At 37.1% G+C, this 21,567-nt stretch overlaps 7 protein-coding genes across 9 annotated transcripts; 3 read left to right on the top strand and 4 right to left on the bottom strand.

Annotated features, from left to right (window-relative positions):
• Positions 1-2,944: 2,944 nt before the first annotated feature.
• On the top strand, positions 2,945-4,109 carry LOC124945579 (PRKR-interacting protein 1). Its single transcript, XM_047486036.1, has 2 exons — positions 2,945-3,232; positions 3,690-4,109. The coding sequence occupies exons 1-2, from the start codon at positions 2,975-2,977 to the stop codon at positions 3,966-3,968; spliced, it is 537 nt and encodes a 178-aa protein (XP_047341992.1). The 5' UTR covers positions 2,945-2,974; the 3' UTR covers positions 3,969-4,109.
• A 1,674-nt stretch (positions 4,110-5,783) lies between these two features.
• On the top strand, positions 5,784-9,096 carry LOC124945480 (probable LRR receptor-like serine/threonine-protein kinase At4g37250). The gene is made up of 2 exons (XM_047485925.1): positions 5,784-7,755; positions 8,216-9,096. The coding sequence occupies exons 1-2, from the start codon at positions 6,114-6,116 to the stop codon at positions 8,872-8,874; spliced, it is 2,301 nt and encodes a 766-aa protein (XP_047341881.1). The 5' UTR covers positions 5,784-6,113; the 3' UTR covers positions 8,875-9,096.
• On the bottom strand, positions 9,054-12,424 carry LOC124945481 (sodium/proton antiporter 1-like). 2 transcript variants are annotated; one of them, XM_047485926.1, is made up of 10 exons: positions 12,045-12,424; positions 11,404-11,580; positions 11,199-11,327; positions 10,935-11,111; positions 10,751-10,857; positions 10,556-10,676; positions 10,281-10,342; positions 9,887-10,189; positions 9,504-9,798; positions 9,054-9,417 (listed from the first exon to the last, which is right to left on the bottom strand). In XM_047485926.1, the coding sequence occupies exons 1-10, from the start codon at positions 12,267-12,269 to the stop codon at positions 9,295-9,297; spliced, it is 1,719 nt and encodes a 572-aa protein (XP_047341882.1). In that variant the 5' UTR covers positions 12,270-12,424; the 3' UTR covers positions 9,054-9,294. The 2 variants fall into 2 exon arrangements, with proteins under 2 accessions (XP_047341882.1, XP_047341883.1); XM_047485927.1 differs by lacking the exon at positions 12,045-12,424 and adding an exon at positions 11,997-12,014.
• Positions 12,425-12,487: 63 nt separating this feature from the next.
• On the top strand, positions 12,488-13,460 carry LOC124945483 (stress enhanced protein 1, chloroplastic). Its single transcript, XM_047485929.1, has 4 exons — positions 12,488-12,639; positions 12,718-12,810; positions 12,947-13,122; positions 13,197-13,460. Exons 1-4 carry the CDS (start codon positions 12,600-12,602, stop codon positions 13,299-13,301), a joined length of 414 nt encoding a protein of 137 aa, XP_047341885.1. The 5' UTR covers positions 12,488-12,599; the 3' UTR covers positions 13,302-13,460.
• LOC124945482 (leucine-rich repeat receptor-like serine/threonine-protein kinase BAM2) lies at positions 13,460-14,897 on the bottom strand. The gene has a single exon (XM_047485928.1). The coding sequence runs from the start codon at positions 14,726-14,728 to the stop codon at positions 13,565-13,567; it is 1,164 nt and encodes a 387-aa protein (XP_047341884.1). The 5' UTR covers positions 14,729-14,897; the 3' UTR covers positions 13,460-13,564.
• A 2,063-nt stretch (positions 14,898-16,960) lies between these two features.
• Positions 16,961-18,655, bottom strand: LOC124910326 (cyclin-D3-2-like). Of its 2 annotated transcripts, none has more exons than XM_047450959.1 (4): positions 17,946-18,655; positions 17,680-17,869; positions 17,473-17,606; positions 16,961-17,410 (listed from the first exon to the last, which is right to left on the bottom strand). In XM_047450959.1, exons 1-4 carry the CDS (start codon positions 18,480-18,482, stop codon positions 17,114-17,116), a joined length of 1,158 nt encoding a protein of 385 aa, XP_047306915.1. In that variant the 5' UTR covers positions 18,483-18,655; the 3' UTR covers positions 16,961-17,113. The 2 variants fall into 2 exon arrangements, with proteins under 2 accessions (XP_047306915.1, XP_047306914.1); XM_047450958.1 differs by having other exon boundaries at positions 17,937-18,655.
• Positions 18,656-19,498: 843 nt separating this feature from the next.
• LOC124910391 (toll-interacting protein-like) lies at positions 19,499-21,197 on the bottom strand. Its single transcript, XM_047451024.1, has 5 exons — positions 20,862-21,197; positions 20,659-20,763; positions 20,456-20,582; positions 20,311-20,382; positions 19,499-20,208 (listed from the first exon to the last, which is right to left on the bottom strand). Exons 1-5 carry the CDS (start codon positions 20,941-20,943, stop codon positions 19,806-19,808), a joined length of 789 nt encoding a protein of 262 aa, XP_047306980.1. The 5' UTR covers positions 20,944-21,197; the 3' UTR covers positions 19,499-19,805.
• Between the last annotated feature and the right edge of the window lie 370 nt (positions 21,198-21,567).

The raw sequence follows: 21,567 nt of genomic DNA on the forward strand, positions 1-21,567 counted from the left end.
AATATCCTTTTCTACCTGATAAATTACTTCTTGTTTGGATAACAAATCCGAAGTAGGATGGTGGTTGATGCCCTCAACTTTTGATATTCCACCACCTACCCATACTCTCCTTTTTCGACATCCGGGTGACATCGCAACCCGAGAGTTGTGAAGATGGATACTCGATCTCATCTTCATAAAAACTCGTTGAATCATTAATCCCTCCTCAGTCTGCACGACATCCCTCACGCCCATATTAAATCTCTATGAATTTGTCATCTCAATTACTAGCCTTTCAACATCTGCAATGTTGGCGATACGAATTCGATCAACACAAAATGAGGTTATCATCGACTAGCTCGTTTGCCTAAACGAATTCGATGACTCTAAAATAGATGGATTTCATGTGTTTGTTCCCGATGAAAAATACACAATAATAGAACATTACCATCACCTTATACGTGTGTGTTCCGTTATCAACACAGATGGATAATTCCGAGTAACGAATATGTAAATCAGAGTCGTACACCACCATTCTAACATCGGTCTCCTACAATAATTGTGTGTTCTCATTGAGCTCATTAAATCTCTCAAGATCATTATTGGCTCGACTAAAAAGATCATGATTCCACACGTTAGTTGGCATTTCAAACAATTGAATCCATGTACTATCCATTACTATGTGTGGTCTTATGATGTGTTCGGGCGCAACAACTTATTGATTCTCAATATTAGCCGACTAACAATTAATGAGGCGTTAAATTCCTTCCTCAACTAATGGTCTAATACACTTATCAATCGTTCTTCCTTTTTTGTTCTTTATTTTTGAGATAACTATCTACAACTCTAGGGCGTGCCTCTAAAGTTTAAAATTCCAAACATTTGGTTCCGACATAATTAGTCTTTGTCGAATTTTGAGATAACTACAACTAATGGTTTTTGGTTTCTTCGACTTTTTTAGCCAATTCAAAAACCGAACCGAATTCGAATAAATTTTATTAAAACCGAACCAAATTCAATTTTATTTTATAATTTTATTGTCAAATCAAAATTCGTACTCAGAATAATAAATCAAGTTAGAGAGATCTTATTTACCAAAAGTTTAAACTATAAAAAAAATCACTCAAACTATTTTTAGTGACTTACCTTTGATTTTCAATGTTCGGTTGAACGACAGAAGTAAAACATTGTTGGTGAACAATGAAGTAATTTGATGAGATTACTTAAATATGTGAAGAGTCTTAGAGATGAGGTGAGTGAATGAAAGGACCAGGAAAGTGGACGCCTAGAGGGATGAAAAGGAGAATGAAGGGTTATGGTTTGATTGGCCTGTATAAAAATATTAGAGATCGAAGAGTAATTTATAGATATACTAGGTGGCTCGTGATAATTTAATATATAATTATTTAATTATATATAATAAAAATAAATTAATTCAGTTTTTGGTTTGGTTTTCGTGTTAAAACCCAAATTCGAAAATCAAATCGAAAACCGTATTTGAATTTGAATCGATTTAAACTTCGATTCGAAAACCGGAAAAAAAATATCGAATTCGATTAATTTGAATTCAATCGGATATTGAACCTAGTTAAGATATAAGTAATATATTTTTTATAATCTTTTCACAACACGAGAAACTTAGAGAAGAAATAAGATCATTAATCTTAACTTGGTCTAAAGGTTAACTTATTTATTTATTTATTTTCATCCATGGTTATCTAGTTTCTAGACCTTATTTTTTTTTTGCCATACATGTTTATCTAGACCAAAAATTTAATAGCCCAAATTATAATTATTCAACCCAACTCAGCCCATTTAAATATATTAATATAATTATATTTTTTATTAACTTAAATGAATGATTTTTTGAACACTTGTAAGTTTATTTCATAATTTCATTTGTATTTAGTATTGCAAAATCAATCGGTTATTTTTTGTGAATACTTTCAAATTTTCATATTAATTTACCCTTTTATTTTGTAAAATTATGCATTCATCACATATATTTTGTGAGTTTTGATAGAGAGTGTCACACATCAAATTATTTTGAGAGTTGAGTAATATTTTTTTTTATAATTTTTCACGAAGAAAAATTTAGAGACAAATTAAGATAATTTTTAACTTAGTCTAAATGTTAGATAATTCTTAATGTTTTTTTTTTAATCCATTAAGCTATCTAGTCCAAGAATCTAATAGCCCAAATTATAATTATTCAACCCAACTCAGCCCATTAAAATATATTACTATAATTATATTTTTTATTAACTTAAATGAATGATTTTATGAACACTTATTAGCTTATTGGTATTACAATAACTCAATGTTTGTAAGCTTATGAGAACTATTTAAAAAATAAAAGTTGTACCGTGAATCTAAACCATTGAGATAACCCCCTACTTACCTATTTTATTGAGATAATTCAGTTAACTTATTATTTTTTAAATAAGCAAATCAAAATTAACACAATCTAAAATTAATTTTTAAATAAGCAAATCAAAATTAACCAAAGCCAAAATGTCTTTAGCTCACATTTCAAATTTGTGTTATTATTAGTGAATTAGAGAGTTTCGAGTTTAGCCTAACTTAATTTTTTTTAAGAAACTTAAACTAATATAAAAAAAATACACTTCACATTAAACATAATACTTATAAACTTTGATTATTTATGAACATTATTTAAATAAAAGAAAAATGACTTATCTGGACTTACATGAGTAAGTTTGATCTTTAAGATTAACCCTTGTTAAGGGTATGATTTTGAAGTATTATTAAAGATTAAATGTCCCCCAATTTTGGGTTTAAATGTTTTTGCTCACCTTGATAAATATTATAGTTTTTTATTTTATTTTTGATCAAAAAGCGAACTTATTTAATTTTATTAATGTTTTTATTTTTATTTTTATAATATAGTATAGTTTCTAGCTAAAAAATAAATAAATAATATTACTTGGTGATTTATATCTGTAGATTAGGAATTTAGGGTTTCTACAACAGTATGTCATCATCGGGAAGACAGTTGGTGGTGGCAGGAGGAGGGCAGGGTGATTTGAATCTGGAAAACCGTAAGCTTGCACTACCTCCGAAACCTCCGACGTCCGGTTCGAGCGCTCTTGTTGAGTATGTTCCTCCGGCGCCAGCTCCCGAGGATGAGGACCTGGAGATCAAACTTCGTCGGATTCTTGAACATGTTCCAGTTCGCGTCAACAATACTTCTGGAAGTTCTGCCGGTTCAGGCTCCGGAGACTTTCATCAGGTACAGATTTATACAAATTCTTTCTCTTGATCTATTCAATCTAGACGACATGAATAAGTAAGCTATCTATTGTATGCGTAACAATATATCATTGGTTTGAGTGATCTATCGTATTCAGCTTGACATACACCTGAACTTCATGAATTTGTTGATGCACATTCAATTAGCCCCCGACCATTTATGAAATTGCAGGTTTTTGATATGATTTGGGGGATAAATTTGCAGAACCTAATGTTTGAAATATAGCACAATTTACATAGAAAGGGATTTCGTTGGAGTTATTGATTTGCTGGATATCTTCAATTGAAGCCTGTGAGATTAAAATGAGTGTCAAACTGCAAGATTTCACCTTTCAATTGTTTAGATTAGTAGTTCATTTTGTTTTCACCCAAGCATACAAGTTGCTATTTCCATATCAAAGAAGTTGTTTGCCATAGAATACTATTATTTTGTGCAGTATCGTCAAATGAGAAGGAAAGAACAGGACCGCCTGGCTAGGATGGATGCAGACTATCGGAAAAGAAAAGAAGTGACAGAATTTAACGCTAGAAGGGATGAGAGACTGAAAGCTGCTGAGGAAAGGACATCAAAGAAGCGGTTAAAACGCCAAAAGAAGAAGCAAAAGAAGAAGGAGAAGAAGAGTAAAGTTGATACTGCTGGTGGGGAAGAACAAAAGAGAGAAGAATCTTCGGATGATGATTTGGATTCAGATGATGGTGAAGGGACAAAGCATTAGAGAGTCATGGTAATTGCCCTAGTTCTTCTGCTCTCATTTTTAGGATCCTGTAATCTTGTTTCCAGACATTTTTTGTTTGTCAAATGAAAAGTATCAGGTTTGTTAAAATGTTGTTGATGACATAAATGAAATATTTCAAGAGATGATGAACTAATATAATTTAAAGACTTGTAGTTGGAGGAGAGATTTGAGACTTCAGATTAAACACAAACTCTCACATGGGCTATTCTCGGGATGAATGGACAAAACACACATTGGACAACAACATGATGATGATGAGGATTTAGTGATAGTCTAAATGTCTAATTATTTTGGTTTCTTAAAAATTAATGGATTTCAAGATCATATGAGTGTTTACATGTGACTCAGAAGTTAGGGGGACCCGGCTACATGGATAGTGTTCTTGCCTCTTGGTGAGAGGGTCTCTCTCTCCGTCGGTGTGATGAGATTGTGTAGTTCACGGGGGGGCTGTTGGCTAAAAAAGGTGCAGGGAATGATAAGGGAATTGATATTATTGGGTCTTTAAATTGAAAACAAGTTTACCATTTCAGGTTATTGTCTTGTTTCTTAGCTTTGGAGGACAAAAGGGGGAACACCACTATCAGTAAAGTTTTAATCATTCATATTGGTTTAGGCCAACCCATCATCCTTCACTATGGCGCCCATTTCCCAAGACATTGGACTTTATAGATAATAATGTCCTTTGATTTTACCCCTTTTACTACAATATTTACTATGACCCATTTAGTTCATTTATTTATTTGGGATATTTCCCAATGTTTTATTCACATTTACAACAAAAGACTCAAATGGGAGGTCATGGTGGTGCATTGTTGTTCTAAGTTCTAACCACCTCTTATTTCTCCACGAGAGCTGGGATGAACCCGAATAATGATCTCACAGACAACGCTGCATAAATACCCAAGGCGGAAAATTCAGATAGAATCACCATCAATTGACTGAACATGGCAAAAACTTGTTCTCTGAAAGGAACTTAAGTTTCATATAATACTACCCAAAATGGGTTTCTTATTTATTTATTTTTTGAGAACCCAAGTGGGTTTGATCTTCCTTCTAAAACAAAATTTTCCAAGGCTGTCATCCTGGTGGAATTGAACCACTTAAAGCTTTATTAGCTACTTTAGCTTTTGGGATCCCTTTAGATACGTAAAAGCCTAAAATGGAGGGAAAATAACACATGACCATCATTCTTTCTATCTTTAACTTTTGACATTGCATGCACAAGAAAGGAGCTAGCTAGGTTGAGAGAATTGGTATTGCTACTGCCTTGACTAGATCATCGGCTTGTTTCATATAGTGATCATGTATAGAATTCGCCAATAATCGTGAATTCTCATTCCCGTTTGTAAGAGGGCAAACTATGGAACTTATTTATATAAGTTTTGATGATGAATGCAATTTGTACAACTACAAGTATAAAAACATAAGTCAATTACAGGTACAGAGAACATTATTATATACATAGTGGAAAGACTTTGTTGAGGGTCCAGTTCATTTAGGAGCCAAGTGTCTGTCTTGTAGCTGATGATCATGTTCAAGATTCCCTCCTCTTCCTCTCCATGCCTTTCTTTTACAAATGTCTAGTTTGTTTCTTACTTATTCAGTAAGCCATAAAAAACAGTTGTTTACTACTAAGTGAAGAAGAGATCATTGACAACAGACATGCATTCTCTCTCAGTTTCCCGATGTCAGAAACTTACCATTATATTAACCTCTATCTATCTATATGAGATTTCTGACATAAAATATTAAAATCATAAGCCCGACTAAAATGCCTATAAGAAATAGAACAGTAGGTGAAAGATATATTAGGAAATGTGAAACCATGAGATGCCCGTGTTCCCTACTTCACTTCACTCCAAATTCTCTTGTTTTACTTCAACTAAAGTAACCCCTATCATTATACTATATGACCCATCAATTAAAAGAAATCAAAGATACAACCTTTTTCATTCTCTCTCTTTCTCTTTCTCTTTCTCTCTCTCTCTGCTCCACTTTTCTTCATAACCATTGCAAATCACTCTCCCCCATACTTTGCTCCAAACTGAATCACAGATAGTGGTTATATGTAGACGAAGAGAAGAGAAGATCAAATCAAATAATGTGATCAATTCAAGTGACGATATGATGTGGGAGATCTCCAGCCATTGGAGGACCTTGGCTTTCTTCCTTTTCCTTCTGATTCATTCATCCGCTCTAAACTCCGATGGGACTATCTTGCTCTCTTTCAAACACTCTGTTCTTAGTGACCCTCTCTCTGTCCTTAACAATTGGAACTACGCCGATCAGACCCCGTGCAGCTGGACCGGTGTCATATGTGTCCAAGTACAACAGGGTCCACTCGGGTGGTCAGACATGTTCCGGGTCATCAGCTTGTCCCTCCCAAGCTCTCAGCTTTTGGGCTCAATACCGGAAGATTTAGGACTTCTCCCTAATCTTAAGACCCTTGATTTCTCCAACAATTTCCTCAACGGTACTCTTCCTGCCACACTTTTCAACTCTTCTCAGCTCCAGATTCTCTCTCTAGCTAATAATATGATCTACGGCGAAATCCCGGAACCAGCCGGAGAATCAACCGGCTTGAAATTACTCAATCTGTCGGACAATGCATTGGGTGGAAGTATTCCCCAAAAGATGGCTTCTTTTCAGAATCTGACAGTTCTTTCTCTCAGGAGCAACTATTTCTCAGGCAGTATTCCGGCAGGTTTTGGGTCCGTCGAGGTTCTGGACTTTTCCTCGAATCTGCTCAACGGATCTTTGCCTACTGGTTTTGGAGGAGAAAATATAAGATTCTTGAATCTCTCTAGTAACAGGCTTTCCGGATCCGTATCTTTGGATTTCGCAAAGAAGATTCCGGCGAATGCTTCTATTGATCTCTCGTTCAATAATCTTACCGGTAAAATCCCGGATGCTTTGTCATTGTTGAACCAAAAGACAGAGTATTTCTCCGGAAATGCGGATCTTTGCGGAAGGCCGCTGAAGAAGCAATGTACAATTCCATCAACTCTAACCGTTCCTCCAAATGTCACTTCAAGTAGTTCTAGTTCTCCAGCCATTGCCGCCATTCCTAGGCCGATTCAATCGGGAAGCACTGATCAGGGCTCTCAGCAGCAACAGAGCAAGTTGAAAGCAGGTACTATAGTCGGAATTGCCGTCGGAGATTTAGCTGGAATAGGGTTGCTCGTTGTTGTAATCTTTTACGTCTATCAATGGAAGAAGAAGAATAGAACAGAGGAAATCAATGGCAATGGCAATGGCAAAGTCAAAGAAGATCCGCCAAAAGATTCAAAAGGTATCGCAGGATGGTCTTGCCTGAGCATGTTAAACGGAGAGGATACATCGGATGCAACAGGCTCTGAGAGCGATGAGAACAATGGGATTGATAGTTTTCATGTCCCAGCCGGTAATGCCACCAACGACGGTGAAATTGTTAAGAAAGACGATAGGTTGCTGGTCATGGTGGACGGAGAAACAGAGCTGGATCAGGAGACGTTGCTGAAGGCGTCTGCTTATATATTAGGGTCGATGGGTCCAAGTATAGTTTACAAGGCGGTGCTCGGAGATGGGACGGCTTATGCAGTCAGAAGAATCGGGGAGGGAGGAGTGGTGGTGAAGATGAGAGAATTCGAGAGTCACGTCAGGGCAATAGCTAAGTTGCGGCATCCCAATTTGGTGAAAGTTCGTGGGTTTTATTGGGGAGAAGATGAGAAGCTCGTTATCAGTGATTATGTCTCCAATGGCAGTCTCGCCACCATTACTGGTTATAGTAAGCTCACTTCACTCTTATATCTCCTCCATTAACAACATGCAAATTGCTTGCAATCATTCAAATATTCCGATTTCAATTGATTATTTGAAAATTTTTAGTTTACAACAAATTCCTAAATCACTTATTTCTGAAGCATTGATATGGAGAGAGAGAGAGAGAGAGCACGTGATGTAGCTGCCTTTTTCTGTTTGTTGCCATAAGCCTCCATTGCCGGCCGGTCTGGTTGGACTGTAGCTGCCTTTATTCTTCTCCGTCTCTTTCTTTCATGTGACCTACCTCCATTTGAATCACATCTAATAATAATAATAGTACAGTCACGTGATTGTGGTACCACCACCTGCTGGTAATCTTAAATATATTAATCAATCATGTTTTATATTGAATAGATTTCAGACACAGTTTCCAAATATATTCTTAAAAAAAAAAACTAATCTTACGTTAATAAATCTTTTGTCAGAAAAAATGGGATCTTCTCCGAGCTACCTACCGTTTCAAGTGCGGCTCAAGATAGCAAGAGGGATAGGTCGTGGGTTAGCATACATTCACGATAAGAAACACGTGCATGGAAACGTCAAGTCCAGCAACATCCTCTTAACACCCGACATGGACGCCGTCATCTCCGATTTTGGCCTTAACCGTCTCATCACCGGTGGTGGCCGCCACCACCGTCGCAGCAGCGCGACAGGCGGAGCCACCCGCCACTTTGGAAGCAAGAGATCCTCCGCCTCAAACGACGATCTCTCTGTGGCGGCAAGCAGCCCGTATTCGGCGGGATTTGTGGGGTGCACTTCTCCTTATCATGCGCCGGAATCCCTTGAGAATCTCAAACCAAATGCTAAGTGGGACGTTTATTCTTTTGGAATTGTAATCCTGGAGCTTCTAACCGGGAGGGTTATCTCCGACAGAGAATTGGCCCAGTGGGCCGGAGGTTCGGTGACGATGGAGGAAGGTGACCGAGTCTTGAGGATGGCTGACGTGGCGATCAGGGGTGAGGTGGAAGGGAGGAAAGATGCCATCTTGACATGCTTTAAGTTGGGTTTGGACTGTGTTTCGTTGGTCCCACAGAAAAGGCCTTCCATGAGGGAAATTGTACAAGTCCTTGACAAATTACCTTAAAAATGATGAAAGCAAAAGGTGGATCGAACAATTGTGATTTTCTTTTTGACTAAAGAGGGGAGGATTGCAATTTCTTCCCCCCCCCCCCCCCAGATAAATGTTTGGGTCTGTTTATTCATTGTATTATTAACATTTGGACTCCAAATTTTATATGATCCAACCCTGACTGCTGATATATATGTTAAAAAGACAATATAACACAAGCAACATGCATCATCTATTGATTCTTCCTTGTAATGGGTTCTTTTACATTCATACATGGATCTTGGACAAGTCTTCATCATGGTGGCGAACAATGATCTAATATGCATTCGCTCGCTAGCTCTCTGACCCACGAGATCCAATTCAATCCATTCCAATTCCATTCCTATGGCTTTTATCTTCTGCAAGAAATTTATTCTCCTAGACAATCTATAGCTATTATGATCCAAAAAGGAAAGGAATTTGAGCTACAGTGGTTGGAAGAAGGGATAAGTGAAGATTATGCATAGCCAGATAGGCTCCAATTCCAGCCGCATAACCAGCAAAGGCAAATCCACTCACCTGCACAAACAACAAATTTTAAGAGCCAGCTTACCTTTGTAGAAACCAAACACAAACCAAACAAACTGAAGCATATAATAATATACCTTTCTCAAGTACCACAAGAAGTTGACTTTTTCCATTCCCATAAACGCCACTCCAGCAGCTGAGCCGATAACCAAAATGGATCCACCAGTACCGGCACAATATGCAACAAGCTGCCAGAACTCTGAATCCTGCGGGAATGTGTTCAGATCGTACATACCCATTGTCGCTGCAACTAATGGAACATTGTCTATTATAGCCGACACCACCCCTATGATACTTGCTATCACCTCAACGCTGGAAATGTGTGAGTCTAGATAGTTCGCCAATTCCCTCAATATCCCAGCTGCCTCCAGGCTGTGTACAGACAGACAGACAAACAGAGTTATAGATGGCTGAGTATAGACAGACATAATAGAAACTATATATATATATATGTGCATACCTACTGACAGAGAGAAGGATTCCGAGGAAGAAAAGAGCTCCTTGAGTATCGATCCGGGATAAAGCTTGTGGTACTTTAAGCTTTTGTCTTTCGGACTCTCCAAAGTGGATGGCATCGGTTAGAATCCAAAGGACTCCCAGTCCAAGCAGCATGCCCATGAATGGAGGTAGGCCGGTTAAAGCCTTGAAAATCGGGACAAAAATGAGAGATCCAATTCCAACAGCGAAAACAAGCTGTCCACGAGGAGCCATTTTTTCAGATGTCAATTCATACGCAACTTCTTGTCCCTTCCCATCAACTTCACTATAACCACAATTCAAAAAGTTTCATTTCTTTTAATAAGTTATAATCTGGTTGGTTTTCAAATCCCCCTTTTCTGACAATGAAATTGCACCTTGTAAGTGACATAAGAGCAAGTGGAACCACCAAAGAAACCAAAGATGGTACTAGCAAATCCTGTGGAGGAAAGAAAGAAGCTTGATCAAACCAAATCAAGGGAAAAAGAGGATTCAAGATGCGTTTAAGGATCAAGATAACGATGATTGAGCCATCTTGATATATTTTTGCATTATCTTACAAAGAAAAGATTCATAAAAAAAGATGTTTTTTGAAATTGTCAATAGAATGCAATGGTTATGATTAATTCTTCTAACACAAGATGAGACAGACCTTCATTGTCTGTAGAGTGGAAATATGACCATGAATCCATAGCATTGTAGTCGTGACATCACCAATCGGAGTCCAAGCACCACCTGCATTAGCCGCAATCACAACAACAGCACCCAAAAATCTACAAATACATCAACACGTTAAAAAACCCTTTTTACTTTTTATAGTAGCAAACAAACAGAGACTTGAACATACTTGCGGTATTCAGATGGAGGTACCAGCTTCCGAAGTAGGGAAACCATTACAATTGTCGAAGTAAGGTTGTCCAGGACTGAGCTAAGCAAGAAAGTCACAAAGCCAATCTGCATTTATTTTATTTGTTTTGTTAAACAAATCAGATAATCAAGAATAAAGCACTATATTTATTGAAACTACTAACCACCCATAGGAGAACCCTTGGCTTTCTAGTGGTTATGTTATCAGTAACCAGCTTAAACCCTTGATGAGCGTCCACAATCTCCACAACAGTCATTGCACCAAGTAAAAAAAATACAATCTCACTTACTTCAGAAGAAGCACGAGACAACTCTGAAATCACAACATCCGTCGAAGGAGCCTGCAACAAAAGCAAAAAAAAAAAGAAGATCATATATATATGCTTTCACCATTACAAGATTTTAGATTCGAATCAGATCGTACATACCCCAATGCTACGGATAACCCACAGACTCACAGCCATTATTAAGCCCACTCCGCTTTTGTTAAAGGCCAGAGATTCTTCAAAAATGATACCTGCATATCCGAGTCCAAATACTAATGCCATAGCAATATCCTGTATTGAAAACCTAGTCAATTTATTTGTACATTATTCAAGAATCATCTCTCTGAAGAAGGAAGGAAAGAAGGACCTGATTGGCTGCAACCCATGACTGATTAATAGCAAGTGCTCCAGTAAGGGCTGCTGCGAAAATTACAAGAGCTTTAAGAAAATCGGACTTGGGTTGGTAGGTGTCTTCAAAATATTGCGAGCTTGCATCGTCGACTGAACATAACGGGTCACATTCCCCATAAGATGTTGTCAATTCCTGTATATCAATTTTGATCATGGTGAAACAGCAACCCATTATTCTGAAAAATTTATGCATAATTTATAGGCACATTCCATTTCTTTGGATAATTAACAATTAGGAAGCTTCTGTCCTTGCAAAGAGAAATATCATAAAGACAAAACGAATTGGATTATTTGAACTGGAATGAATCTCAAGAAAACAATAATACAAGGCATGTCTTTGTCTTTCTTTTGAGTAAACTTAACATTACCAACCCCAGATTACATGATTGGTGAATTATATACATGAAAATAGCTTCCTCACGTTTACCAACAGATAGTGAAAGTGTATTTTATGCCAAGAGGTTATCTTTTCCCATTTCCTAAACATTGAACATAAGACAAACTTAATACTAGGGTACTTCTAGGCAACATTGATTAAAAAATTATTACCATTAGCGTGATCAAGGTTAAAAAAAGGACGAGATGCTGTTATTGAACCTGAATCTGTTTCTCCAACCCTTTTCCTCGAGCCTTGTCCTCGGCGGCTCGCATGAGTATGCCATGGCGATGTAGCAATCCATGACCTCTGAGCTTCAAGAAATTAGTACCCAGATAAGGATGAGAGTGAAAGGCCGGGGAAGGAGAGATAGATGGGTGTTTACTGAATGAAAGGGTCTCAGGCAGGTATTGGGTCCTGATTGGCATCCATGTAGATGTAGACATCACGGCTGTATTTTATGGAATGGGTTTGGAGTTGGAGGAGGAAATAGCTCAGCCGGCCGCTCACAGTGGAGAGAGAGAAGATTTGAAATGCAATGGTTGGTCTAATGCAGTCTTTGCTGGTTGATCAACAGTTCTGCTGAAGGGGATAAGGTGTAATGACTATTTCCACTCCATTCTAACTGGAAGGAATGATATTTAGAGTGGACAAAGGCAAAAGATATCGTCTTGCTCCATTCAAATTTTGACACGTCTACTCTCAACTGGCCTTTAAAACTGCAGAATTCGGACTCCCCAAACCTCATCTCTTTCTCTTTCTTTCCGACGTTGTCCATGGCTCAAGTTTCGTCTTCCTTGTACACCTCTGTCCATGGTTCTCCCACCCTCATCCCTCTCTCTTTCCGTGCTTATGTAATTTTGTTTTAATAATATGAAAGTCTCATAATTGCAGGCATTTGCTCAGCAAGATCCTCTGCCCTTCCTCGACTTCCACTGACGAATTTCGCAGGGTTTAGGACGGCATTTTCCACTGGTTCTCCAATTGGTATGTTATCATATAAAATTGTATTATTTCTATAGGCCTTCTGTTCTTATGTCTGCTAGAGAGTTTGAGAATTGTGGGTTTTGGGTATGGCATAGTGTACTGTAATAGTAATAGATCGATTCATGTATTGCTTCAGTGACCTGGAAAGCATCTCAAGTAAGAAGTTATGCTGCAGCGTCCAAGGCTATTCCGATTTCCATAAGATCCGAGCAAACCAGCAATGGTTTAGATGTGTGGCTAGGCAGATCAGCAATGATTGGCTTTGCTGTTGCTATTTCAGTTGAGATAGCCACCGGCAAGGGCCTTTTGGAGGTATTTTTTGTGGATTTCTTCAGATGATCATGAAACTCTTGTTTGAACTGAGTGTATTGACGTTTCTCATGCAGAATTTTGGGCTAACAGGACCATTACCAATCGTGGCTCTATCAGTCACTGCCTTGGTTGGAGTTTTAACGGCTGTTTTTATCTTTCAATCTTCCTCAAAGAGCTGATGAGGGTAGGCAGGCAAGCAAGCAAACTTGTGAATTTACATAATATGATTTGTTTTGTTGAATACAATAGAATCTGTATGTTAACTTCTTCAATGGCTTTTACTTTCAATCATGTTCATTAATTTATTTAATGAAAACCTAAGAAGCTTTTTGTGGTCAGAATTCAGAATCTTAGACATTACTCAAGATACACTATGCTTACAACCCGAATTTGATCTCAACAAAAATACAGTACAAACGCAACCGCAATCAACCTTAATCTTCTAAAACAGTTTGTTCCCACCATATGCCTGCCGACAAATCGACTGAGGTTTTTGCGATTTTGAACAGAGCTGCGTAGAAGCAGGGCAGTTCTGGAAGCAGTTATCCCCTAAGCTACCGAAAATCGTCCTATTACTGGAAAATAGCTCTTCCGGTGGGATTCCATTTAGAAAATTCCCGTCAAGAAACAACCTTTTCAAACTTAAATCCTTCCCCAACTCCGAAGGAATCGGCCCGCGAAACTTATTGTATCTTAGAGACACAGACGATAAAGCAGGATAATTGCCGAGCTCTGCAGGCAATGCCGCGTCGATATTGTTGAAACTCAGATCAATGGCTACAAGGCTGCTGCCGTCTAAGGCGGTCGGCTTCTTGATCTCAACCCCTGTTAAGCTGTTATTAGCAAGATTTACTTGTTGCAGTGAAGGTAAGAGTAGGAACCATCCTTCTAAGTCGCCGTTGAACGAATTCGCACTTAGTTCAACTACCTCAAGCAGAGTTAACCCGTCGAAGGACGATTTGGATAGTGGCCCAGATAGAGAGTTACTCATAGCTGCTAGTTCAATTAAGTTTCGGGGAAGAGCGGGTAATGACCCAGTAAATTTATTGAAGCTAATGTCGAGTCTTGTCATGGAAGAGAGTGAATTCAATGTGTTGGGCAAAAACCCTGAAAGAGAATTGTGAGAGAGATCCAAAAGTTGAAGCGACTTAAGATACCCAATTGAAGGAGGGACAGAACCAGAGAAATAATTAGAATGGAGAACAAGAGATTGGAGGTTGGAGAGGGTAGAAAGAGAAGACGGAATCGAACCGGTGAATTTGTTGTAGGATACATCAAGAACGAGGAGTTGCGTGAGATCAGAGATCCGAGGTGAGAGGACGGCGGAGTAGCCGGCGGAATCGAGGGTGATTCGTGTGACGCGAAATGGGATGGAAGTAGTTTGACATTGGAGACCGCATGTAAAATGGGTAACACGGGGAGAAGAACATGGGTCGGAGCTGAAGTTCCAAGAGGAGAGACAAGAGTAGTGTGAAATGGAGGAGGGAGTGATGGAAGCCTTGAAAGCTTGAAGGGCAATGACGTCAGACGGGAGAGTGAAAGGTTGCACAGTGATGGCTCTGAAGATGAGAATGATGAAGATGGAGAAGAAAGAGAAATTGGACATGGCTGCTTGCTTCTTCAGCTAGCTCTAATGGCTGCCGGCTGCCTGCCTGCCTGCCTCAAGGCATTGGATCGGACTGCAGTAACTGGTATTCTTTGATGGAAATAAACCCTTTTAATAATTTAAGCCCCTGAAGAGCTGTACACATTACAAAATTGACTCTAAACCAGAAATGTCTTTGCAAAAAATACACATAATGTCCTCGTTAGGATTGCCGTTAAGACCCAATAAGGTTAGTAATGGTATTTGCAAGCTGATTGTTACCTCCTTTAACAAAAATCTGAATCCATCTTCCTCATAATACTACTACAGTTGTTACTACTCGGTCTCTGTTCAGGACCACATCAGCCCAAATCACTGTAATTAATGCATCCGGTCTTCCTTTATCTCTTCAAATGCAGAAAACGGTTTCTATTCATCTTTTAAAGGAAACAAGAAACATTATTTAAGGTTAATAGTTCTTGTCTCATTAGCTAGGCTTATTCTCCTACAGCTAAAGCTAAATTTAATGGGTTTTTTTTTTTTTTTCTGTTTTTTGCCTGCTTGCTAGTCTGATACACTTTACTTATTTAATTGTTATCTAAGTACGTACCATAACTTACCAACTCATTTATTGAAGAAGCTTCATCTATACTCACATATTATTGAACCATGATGATGCTGCTGCCGCTGCTTCATTTCAATCATTATTATTGCTTTTAATACATCTCTTGATTCTTAGACTGCTTCCTTCTTCTAATCTTATGTAGGTTCAACTTCTTCATATGTGTGGATTAATGGTTCTGATGTTATCTTCATTATTAAGGTTAGGAGTGAATTGTCATCTTATTATTATTACTTAGACTTGAAAAATGGAGGAACAAATACATAATTGATTTTCCTAGCTAGTTAGTTATATATTAAGATTTACAATACAACAGAAAGTGACATCATTTAATGCAATTAATTCAATGTTTATATGGAGGATGTGACTTAAAAGATATGATTTTTGCAATTATGAGACTCACACAGAAGATAAGGGTGAGGGTGTTAATTATCTCCATTATTAGTTAAGATTATGATTAGTGCTGATCATTGCCTGTGTGCCGGCCCTGGTGTTTGGTTTGCCCTATTCTCAAATTTTTTTTTTAAATAAACATAGAGCTAATGTCTTTAGGTTTTCATTAAAAGACAGCAGTTGGAAGATTGACAGAATTGCATAAAAAGTGTTCAATGTCAAGATTTGAAAGCAAAATCTGAGATAATTACCTAATTTGGAAGAAAATGAGAGAAAGAAAGGGATTTGAACAGGATTGAGATGCTGGTCTGTCCTGGGTTGGGTCTGTCCTAGCCCATTGGCTTGCTGGGCTAACTTAAGGGTCGGCTCTGATCGTTCCCTGAGATAATAGGAGACTAATTGCACTAAGAATGAAACATCTTAATTTACATTTCACTAACTAACCAAATTAGCTCGATCATTTGTTGTAGAGGAGGCCTTTTATTTCAATCATCCTTTGAGATCCTCAACTTCCTTATTTGAGGGTAATTTGATGAATGAATTGAATGTTAGTCTATATATATCTTAAGTAGCTCAAAGATGCCTCTAATAAAGGGCTTACCATCCTCAATAAGTTATCTGATTCTAATTGCCTTAACCCACCATCATACTATTCATACCACTAAATACTGATTATTTAACTAATGAAATGAAAAAGAGGTTATTCTGATTAAATTCAAGTAATCATTTCATCAAACTAGAAGTGTTCAATATTAAATAAGAATACAGACTTTGTTAAGATTAGTGAATTATTAATGGGAATAGCAAATGAAACATTGGGTCAAAATGTTATAGTCAAAGACTCAAGCATAATGATATTGATTCTATCATGATGTTTTTTATTAATTTGAAAAAATGAAAAATAAAAAATTAATGATGATATTATTCTACAATTATTGGTTTTGAGGAGACAACACATTACTGGTATCATTTAACACAACAGTAGGAGCCCACCACCATCCTTAAAAGCAACAACCAATATGCAATAGTCATATTCAGCCAAAATAGATAAATTTAATATTTTTTTATAATATCATTGCATTTGCATGGACCATCTTCAAAATAAAATTTAAAAAAAATGTAATATTCATGTTAAAAGTTAATTTCAGTTTTCACTCAATTATTTAGAAAGATTTAGTATTGAATATTATTAAAATAAAGTAAATATATATATTTTTTTTATGTAGTAGGACAGTCAGAAATTAAGAAATATTTATGGGTTGAATTTATGAGAGACATTTGTCATGCAAATAACAAATCTCCAGAAAGAGAAAAGCTTAGAAAAAGATGACTGTCATGGCATTTATAACTGAGATGAATACTATTAATCTTTATTGATGGCATGAATGATACTAAACATGCAGGCTCTTCTTCTTCTTCTTCAAAAGAGGCTCTGGAGAAGAAGAAAAAGAAGAAACAGAGGGACCCATCTTTTCTCCAGAGTCGTCTTCAATGGAGGAGGAGCTCTGATCACTCTCATCAGAGACTAAGGACAAATCAATAACTCCATTCGGGCTGCTGCCTGTAATAATAATTTCTTGATACTTCCGCTTCCCAGGATTGACCATCTTCTTCCTCTGTTCGTCATTTCCATTGATTCCTCTGTTTGAAATCTCTATTATCAGCTGATAGCAATCATTCACCTTCTCCTGTGTAATCAAATAACTCAATTCCCCCTTCTTGAAATAAATAAACTGAATTTGTTTTTTACCTGATCACTGATCTTGAGAACACCCAGAAGCTGGCTTTGATGTGCAAGGGCATGCCAAGGCTCGACTTGCCTGATAACGTGAAGCATTGTTGCAGTTGCCAATATCGATGGTAGAAAATAAACGGATCTCGAATCTACAACGATTTATATACATAGTTTATACAAACATTATTCATCAAACAGCTAGTTAATTCATACATTCATTACCAGCAGCAACAGAGACGAGGAGGCGCTGGCATTGAAGATGAATCTTCAACCCAAGTGATCTCCTCCTCACCATGTGATCCAGAAATAAGAGAGGGGTGATTGGATTCATCCTCCATTTGAGACCAGAAAGCACAAGCAATTCCATTCTCTTTATTGTTTTTGCCTCGAACATATACTTTATGTCTTCTACCTATATGAAAATGAACAATCTAATCAATTAATGAAGAGGGTAAATCAAAACAGAGCACTTGTTTTACCTCACATACTTGAAGGTCTAAGAGGAGAGGTACTTGGGTTTCTTCCATTTTAGCAGCTAGAGAGAGACATGTCACAGCTAAGAGCTGAATCATCCATGGCTTGTCTTTCTGAAAATGGGCGCTAGAGAGGAACCTATCAAGATAGTTAATTGAGAGGATGGAAGTGTGGGGAGTGAATCCATGAAAGGCAATTGCTTTAAGCATCCATTCAACAGCTTCATTTCGAGCAAGAATGAGAACAGAGTCCATAATAGTACTACTGCTGCTACAGAGTCCATTAGTAGGATGAACTTGCTGCTGCTGCTGCTCTTGCTCCTTTGAGAAGAGAGAGAAGAGCTCTTCTTCGTCTTCCCAGAACAAATCTTGTTCCGAAAAGAGCAAAGGGCCATTATTATTGTCGACAGACACTTCTACTACCCCATTCTCCTCCCAATAATGTTCTTCTTCTTCTTCACAGTAAAGAGCATCAAGCGGTAACATGGTCTGATTTTGAGGATGACCTGTGTCCTGTTGATGATGATGATGCTCATGATGTTTTATTTCCATCTTCTTCCCGTAAGAAGAGAATTGTTGTTCATTGTACAAATAAGAAAAGTAGGGCGGACATCATTTTAGACATTTTATTTGTCTCTCTCCTCAGAAACAGAAAGAAAAATGAGGGATTTTTTCAGCATATATATTTGTTAAGGCAGTGTAGTTAGGAGCCGTTTGGTATCCCTTAAAACATACTCTTCACTCTTGGACCTTGTTTGGCACTAGTAGTTTGTTTTGGATTATTTGAATAAAATCCAAATTATGAATTCAAAATCTGGTATGGTAGGATGAAAAGGTGTAACAGTGTCTGTGTGGAATCATCAAATTTGAAGAATCAAAACATTTTTTTGTTTACATTTGCTGGGGACTTAAATAACCACGCACCAAACAACAGATAAAAACTGTCAATAAGCAGCTTAATTTCCTAAAACAGATCTGACCAGCAGAGCTCAGCCACACACATAAACAAAAATGAATGATAATAATATATAATTGAGGTTAGTTAAGTTATGCAGCAATTGGTGAGGGTTAGATTAGAAAGTGAAGAAGTAATCATAATTTACTCATTAAGATATGTTAAGAGTAAACCAGCTAGCAAGCTAAGCTAAGCTTAGCTTAGCTATACAATTAATCATGGATCCTTATTTCATGTCTCAAATGAAGTCAAAGTATCCAATTATCTGTATATTATAAATTAAGTTTATTTTTTTTGAGAATCTTTCTGAATGAATAGTTGTGGAGAAAATTCAACCCATAAGAATACAAGTTAACAAGAAAGAAAACAAAATGTTGATTTGGTGGAGAATAGAAGGGATTAATTAATTGGTACGTGGACTCAAGTTTCAACCGAAGCCAGGCTCTTCAGGGTCTTGCTGCAGCATTTGTTTACTTTTTAGAAAGTGTATGTATGGGTTTGATGATCTATATATTCCAATCTTATCAGTTAACTTTCACATTGAAATGCAAAATTAAAACCTTGAAATCAGTGGTTCAATTAAAACCAGACAATATCTGCAGCATGGAATTAATGTTAAGAAGAAGAAGAAGAAAGAAGAATTGGAGAGGAACTAGCTAGCTAGCTCTCTCTTATTACATAACTCACTCGGTGTTTAACCCCCCCTAGCCCAGCCCAGCTCCAAAAAAAGAAAAGAAAAAAAGGGTTTTAATGATCAACAGCAATACATGTATATTATATAATTAATACATGAAGAAAAAACAAACAAATGTAAAGAGTACAGATTGTGCTAGCTAGCTAGCTGTCAAAATGATGAAAAAAAGGCAAAACAATATTAACAAACACAGAATCATACTGAGATGATAATGATGAATGATGATTTAGTAGTAAGGACGAGGAGGAGGAGGAGGATAGATTGAAGGAGGGGGGTAGATTGGTGAGGCAGTAGGTGGTGGAGGAGGAGGATATGCTGTTGCTGCTGGTGCTGATGATGATGAATAATAGTAGGGTTGTTGTGTTACTACTGGAGGAGAATGGTTATAAGGGTAATTTGGTGGATTATTATAATTATAAGCTGATGATGATGATGATGAAGAAACTGGTGGGTATGAATTGTAATTAGTCGGAACTTGTGGCGGAATATGAGTAGGATATGGTGGTGGTGGTGCAGAGTAATTATAGTACTGCGGCTGAGGAGGAGGAGGAGGAGGAGCTGATGCAGCAGTTGGCTTCTGAGAATGAGAATTTGCAAAGTGCATTATAAGTTTAACTTCACCAGCATACCTGCAAGCAACAACTAATTCTCATAAATATTTTAATTAAGGAAATGAATGAATGAATGATTAGTTTCTTCTGCTTACTAATGTATATTAATTAATTAATTACCTGCCAGATTTGGAGTGGAGTGTCCAACTGTTGTCATCAAAGCCTTGAGATAGAACCTTCTGCAATTGAATCCTACAATAGAATGAATGAATGAATTAATATTATAAGTAAGGTAAGTAAAATGAATAAAAATATACATACTTACTTTCCGGAGCCAATGAAGTCGTCGGTGGAAAGGGTATTGCTGTTCCAGACTTGAACGTTAATCTCTCTTATCCCTTCTATAAGCTTCAAATTGAACTTTTCTTGAAAAGTTGGATTCTTATGTCCATCTAAATCATCAATTCAATTCAATTTAATTAGATTTAAAAAGATTTAAGTTTGAATTAGCACCTAACTACTACGTACCTGTACAGGTGCGGGTGCGGAACTTGGTACTACCGTACTCCACACAAACGTATGGATCTTGCCGAGATATCCATTCCGTGTCTTTCAGCTTCGTACAACCCACAACTGTATTTTTATATTTATTTATTTAATACCCATCCATCATCATCAAACATCAAATAAACTAATATCATACAAACGAAGAAGAAGAAGATGTAAGGTACCTGTAACTTCCAAGAGACCTCCATGGATGCCGGAAGAAGGAGGAGGAGGAGGAGGAGGAGTTGAATGATATTGATTATACATCTACTAGGGGCTTAATCGTTGAGTTCAAACTGGATAAAATACAACTTAGAATTGGATTGGATTGGATTGATGAAGAGGAGAGAAAAAAGGTTTAGTTAGGGAACGCTATTTGATTTTGCGCTGCTGCAGGCAGCGGCTGACTATCAGAAATTACGTGGTGGAAATAGAATTGGAATGGAAAAGAAAGAGCAGACCCAAATCATTTTATTATTAGAGGTAGAGGAGTCAAATCAAACCTTCTTTCCTTTTCCCATCTACCGACCGAGTTATTTGAAATTTTTTTATTCAACCCATTATAAGGTCTCCCTTATTTTTTTAATTCATTTACAAAATTAATTAAATTATCAAGATTTTTTTAAATAAATATGAAATACCTTTCAATTTTCAATGTTAATCAATTGAATTAAGGTTGACTCAATCCTAACAATGGGGTTTAAGAATTTAATTAAGGTTTGGTCTTGCTCACCATCTTTTTTTTATAAACAAAACATAGATAGATAGATAGATCTATGACTATTCTGTTTGCTAGTGGACGAAAATTATGTTTTGACTTTTTCAAACTTAATCACTAATCATCAATTGATGCCTTATATTATTCTAATTTTTTATTTTTAATTAACAAAT

This window comes from Impatiens glandulifera, chromosome 7 (assembly GCF_907164915.1).
Source record: "Impatiens glandulifera chromosome 7, dImpGla2.1, whole genome shotgun sequence".
In the NCBI taxonomy this organism is placed as follows: domain Eukaryota; kingdom Viridiplantae; phylum Streptophyta; class Magnoliopsida; order Ericales; family Balsaminaceae; genus Impatiens; species Impatiens glandulifera.

Excerpts from the sequence above, each read along its gene's own strand:
- LOC124945480 (XM_047485925.1), top strand. The coding sequence starts at position 6,114 with ATGATGTGGGAGATCTCCAGCCATTGGAGGACCTTGGCTTTCTTCCTT. Across the intron at positions 7,756-8,215 it reads CGCCACCATTACTGGTTATA|AAAAAATGGGATCTTCTCCG; the intron begins GTAAGCTCACTT and ends ATCTTTTGTCAG.
- LOC124910326 (XM_047450958.1), bottom strand. The coding sequence starts at position 18,482 with ATGGAAATAAAACATCATGAGCATCATCATCATCAACAGGACACAGGT. Across the intron at positions 17,607-17,679 it reads CCTCGTCTCTGTTGCTGCTG|ATTCGAGATCCGTTTATTTT; the intron begins GTAATGAATGTA and ends AAATCGTTGTAG. Across the intron at positions 17,411-17,472 it reads TTCTCAAGATCAGTGATCAG|GAGAAGGTGAATGATTGCTA; the intron begins GTAAAAAACAAA and ends TTGATTACACAG.
- LOC124945481 (XM_047485926.1), bottom strand. The coding sequence starts at position 12,269 with ATGTCTACATCTACATGGATGCCAATCAGGACCCAATACCTGCCTGAG. Across the intron at positions 10,677-10,750 it reads CCTCCATCTGAATACCGCAA|ATTTTTGGGTGCTGTTGTTG; the intron begins GTATGTTCAAGT and ends ATGTATTTGTAG. Across the intron at positions 9,799-9,886 it reads ATCCTTCTCTCTGTCAGTAG|CCTGGAGGCAGCTGGGATAT; the intron begins GTATGCACATAT and ends GTCTGTACACAG.
- LOC124910391 (XM_047451024.1), bottom strand. The coding sequence starts at position 20,943 with ATGTATAATCAATATCATTCAACTCCTCCTCCTCCTCCTCCTCCTTCT. Across the intron at positions 20,583-20,658 it reads CCGCACCCGCACCTGTACAG|ATGGACATAAGAATCCAACT; the intron begins GTACGTAGTAGT and ends TTGATGATTTAG. Across the intron at positions 20,383-20,455 it reads GACTTCATTGGCTCCGGAAA|GATTCAATTGCAGAAGGTTC; the intron begins GTAAGTATGTAT and ends ATTCTATTGTAG.
- LOC124945579 (XM_047486036.1), top strand. The coding sequence starts at position 2,975 with ATGTCATCATCGGGAAGACAGTTGGTGGTGGCAGGAGGAGGGCAGGGT. Across the intron at positions 3,233-3,689 it reads GCTCCGGAGACTTTCATCAG|TATCGTCAAATGAGAAGGAA; the intron begins GTACAGATTTAT and ends TATTTTGTGCAG.
- LOC124945483 (XM_047485929.1), top strand. The coding sequence starts at position 12,600 with ATGGCTCAAGTTTCGTCTTCCTTGTACACCTCTGTCCATG. Across the intron at positions 12,640-12,717 it reads CTTGTACACCTCTGTCCATG|GCATTTGCTCAGCAAGATCC; the intron begins GTTCTCCCACCC and ends TCATAATTGCAG. Across the intron at positions 12,811-12,946 it reads TTCCACTGGTTCTCCAATTG|TGACCTGGAAAGCATCTCAA; the intron begins GTATGTTATCAT and ends GTATTGCTTCAG.
- LOC124945482 (XM_047485928.1), bottom strand. The coding sequence starts at position 14,728 with ATGTCCAATTTCTCTTTCTTCTCCATCTTCATCATTCTCATCTTCAGA.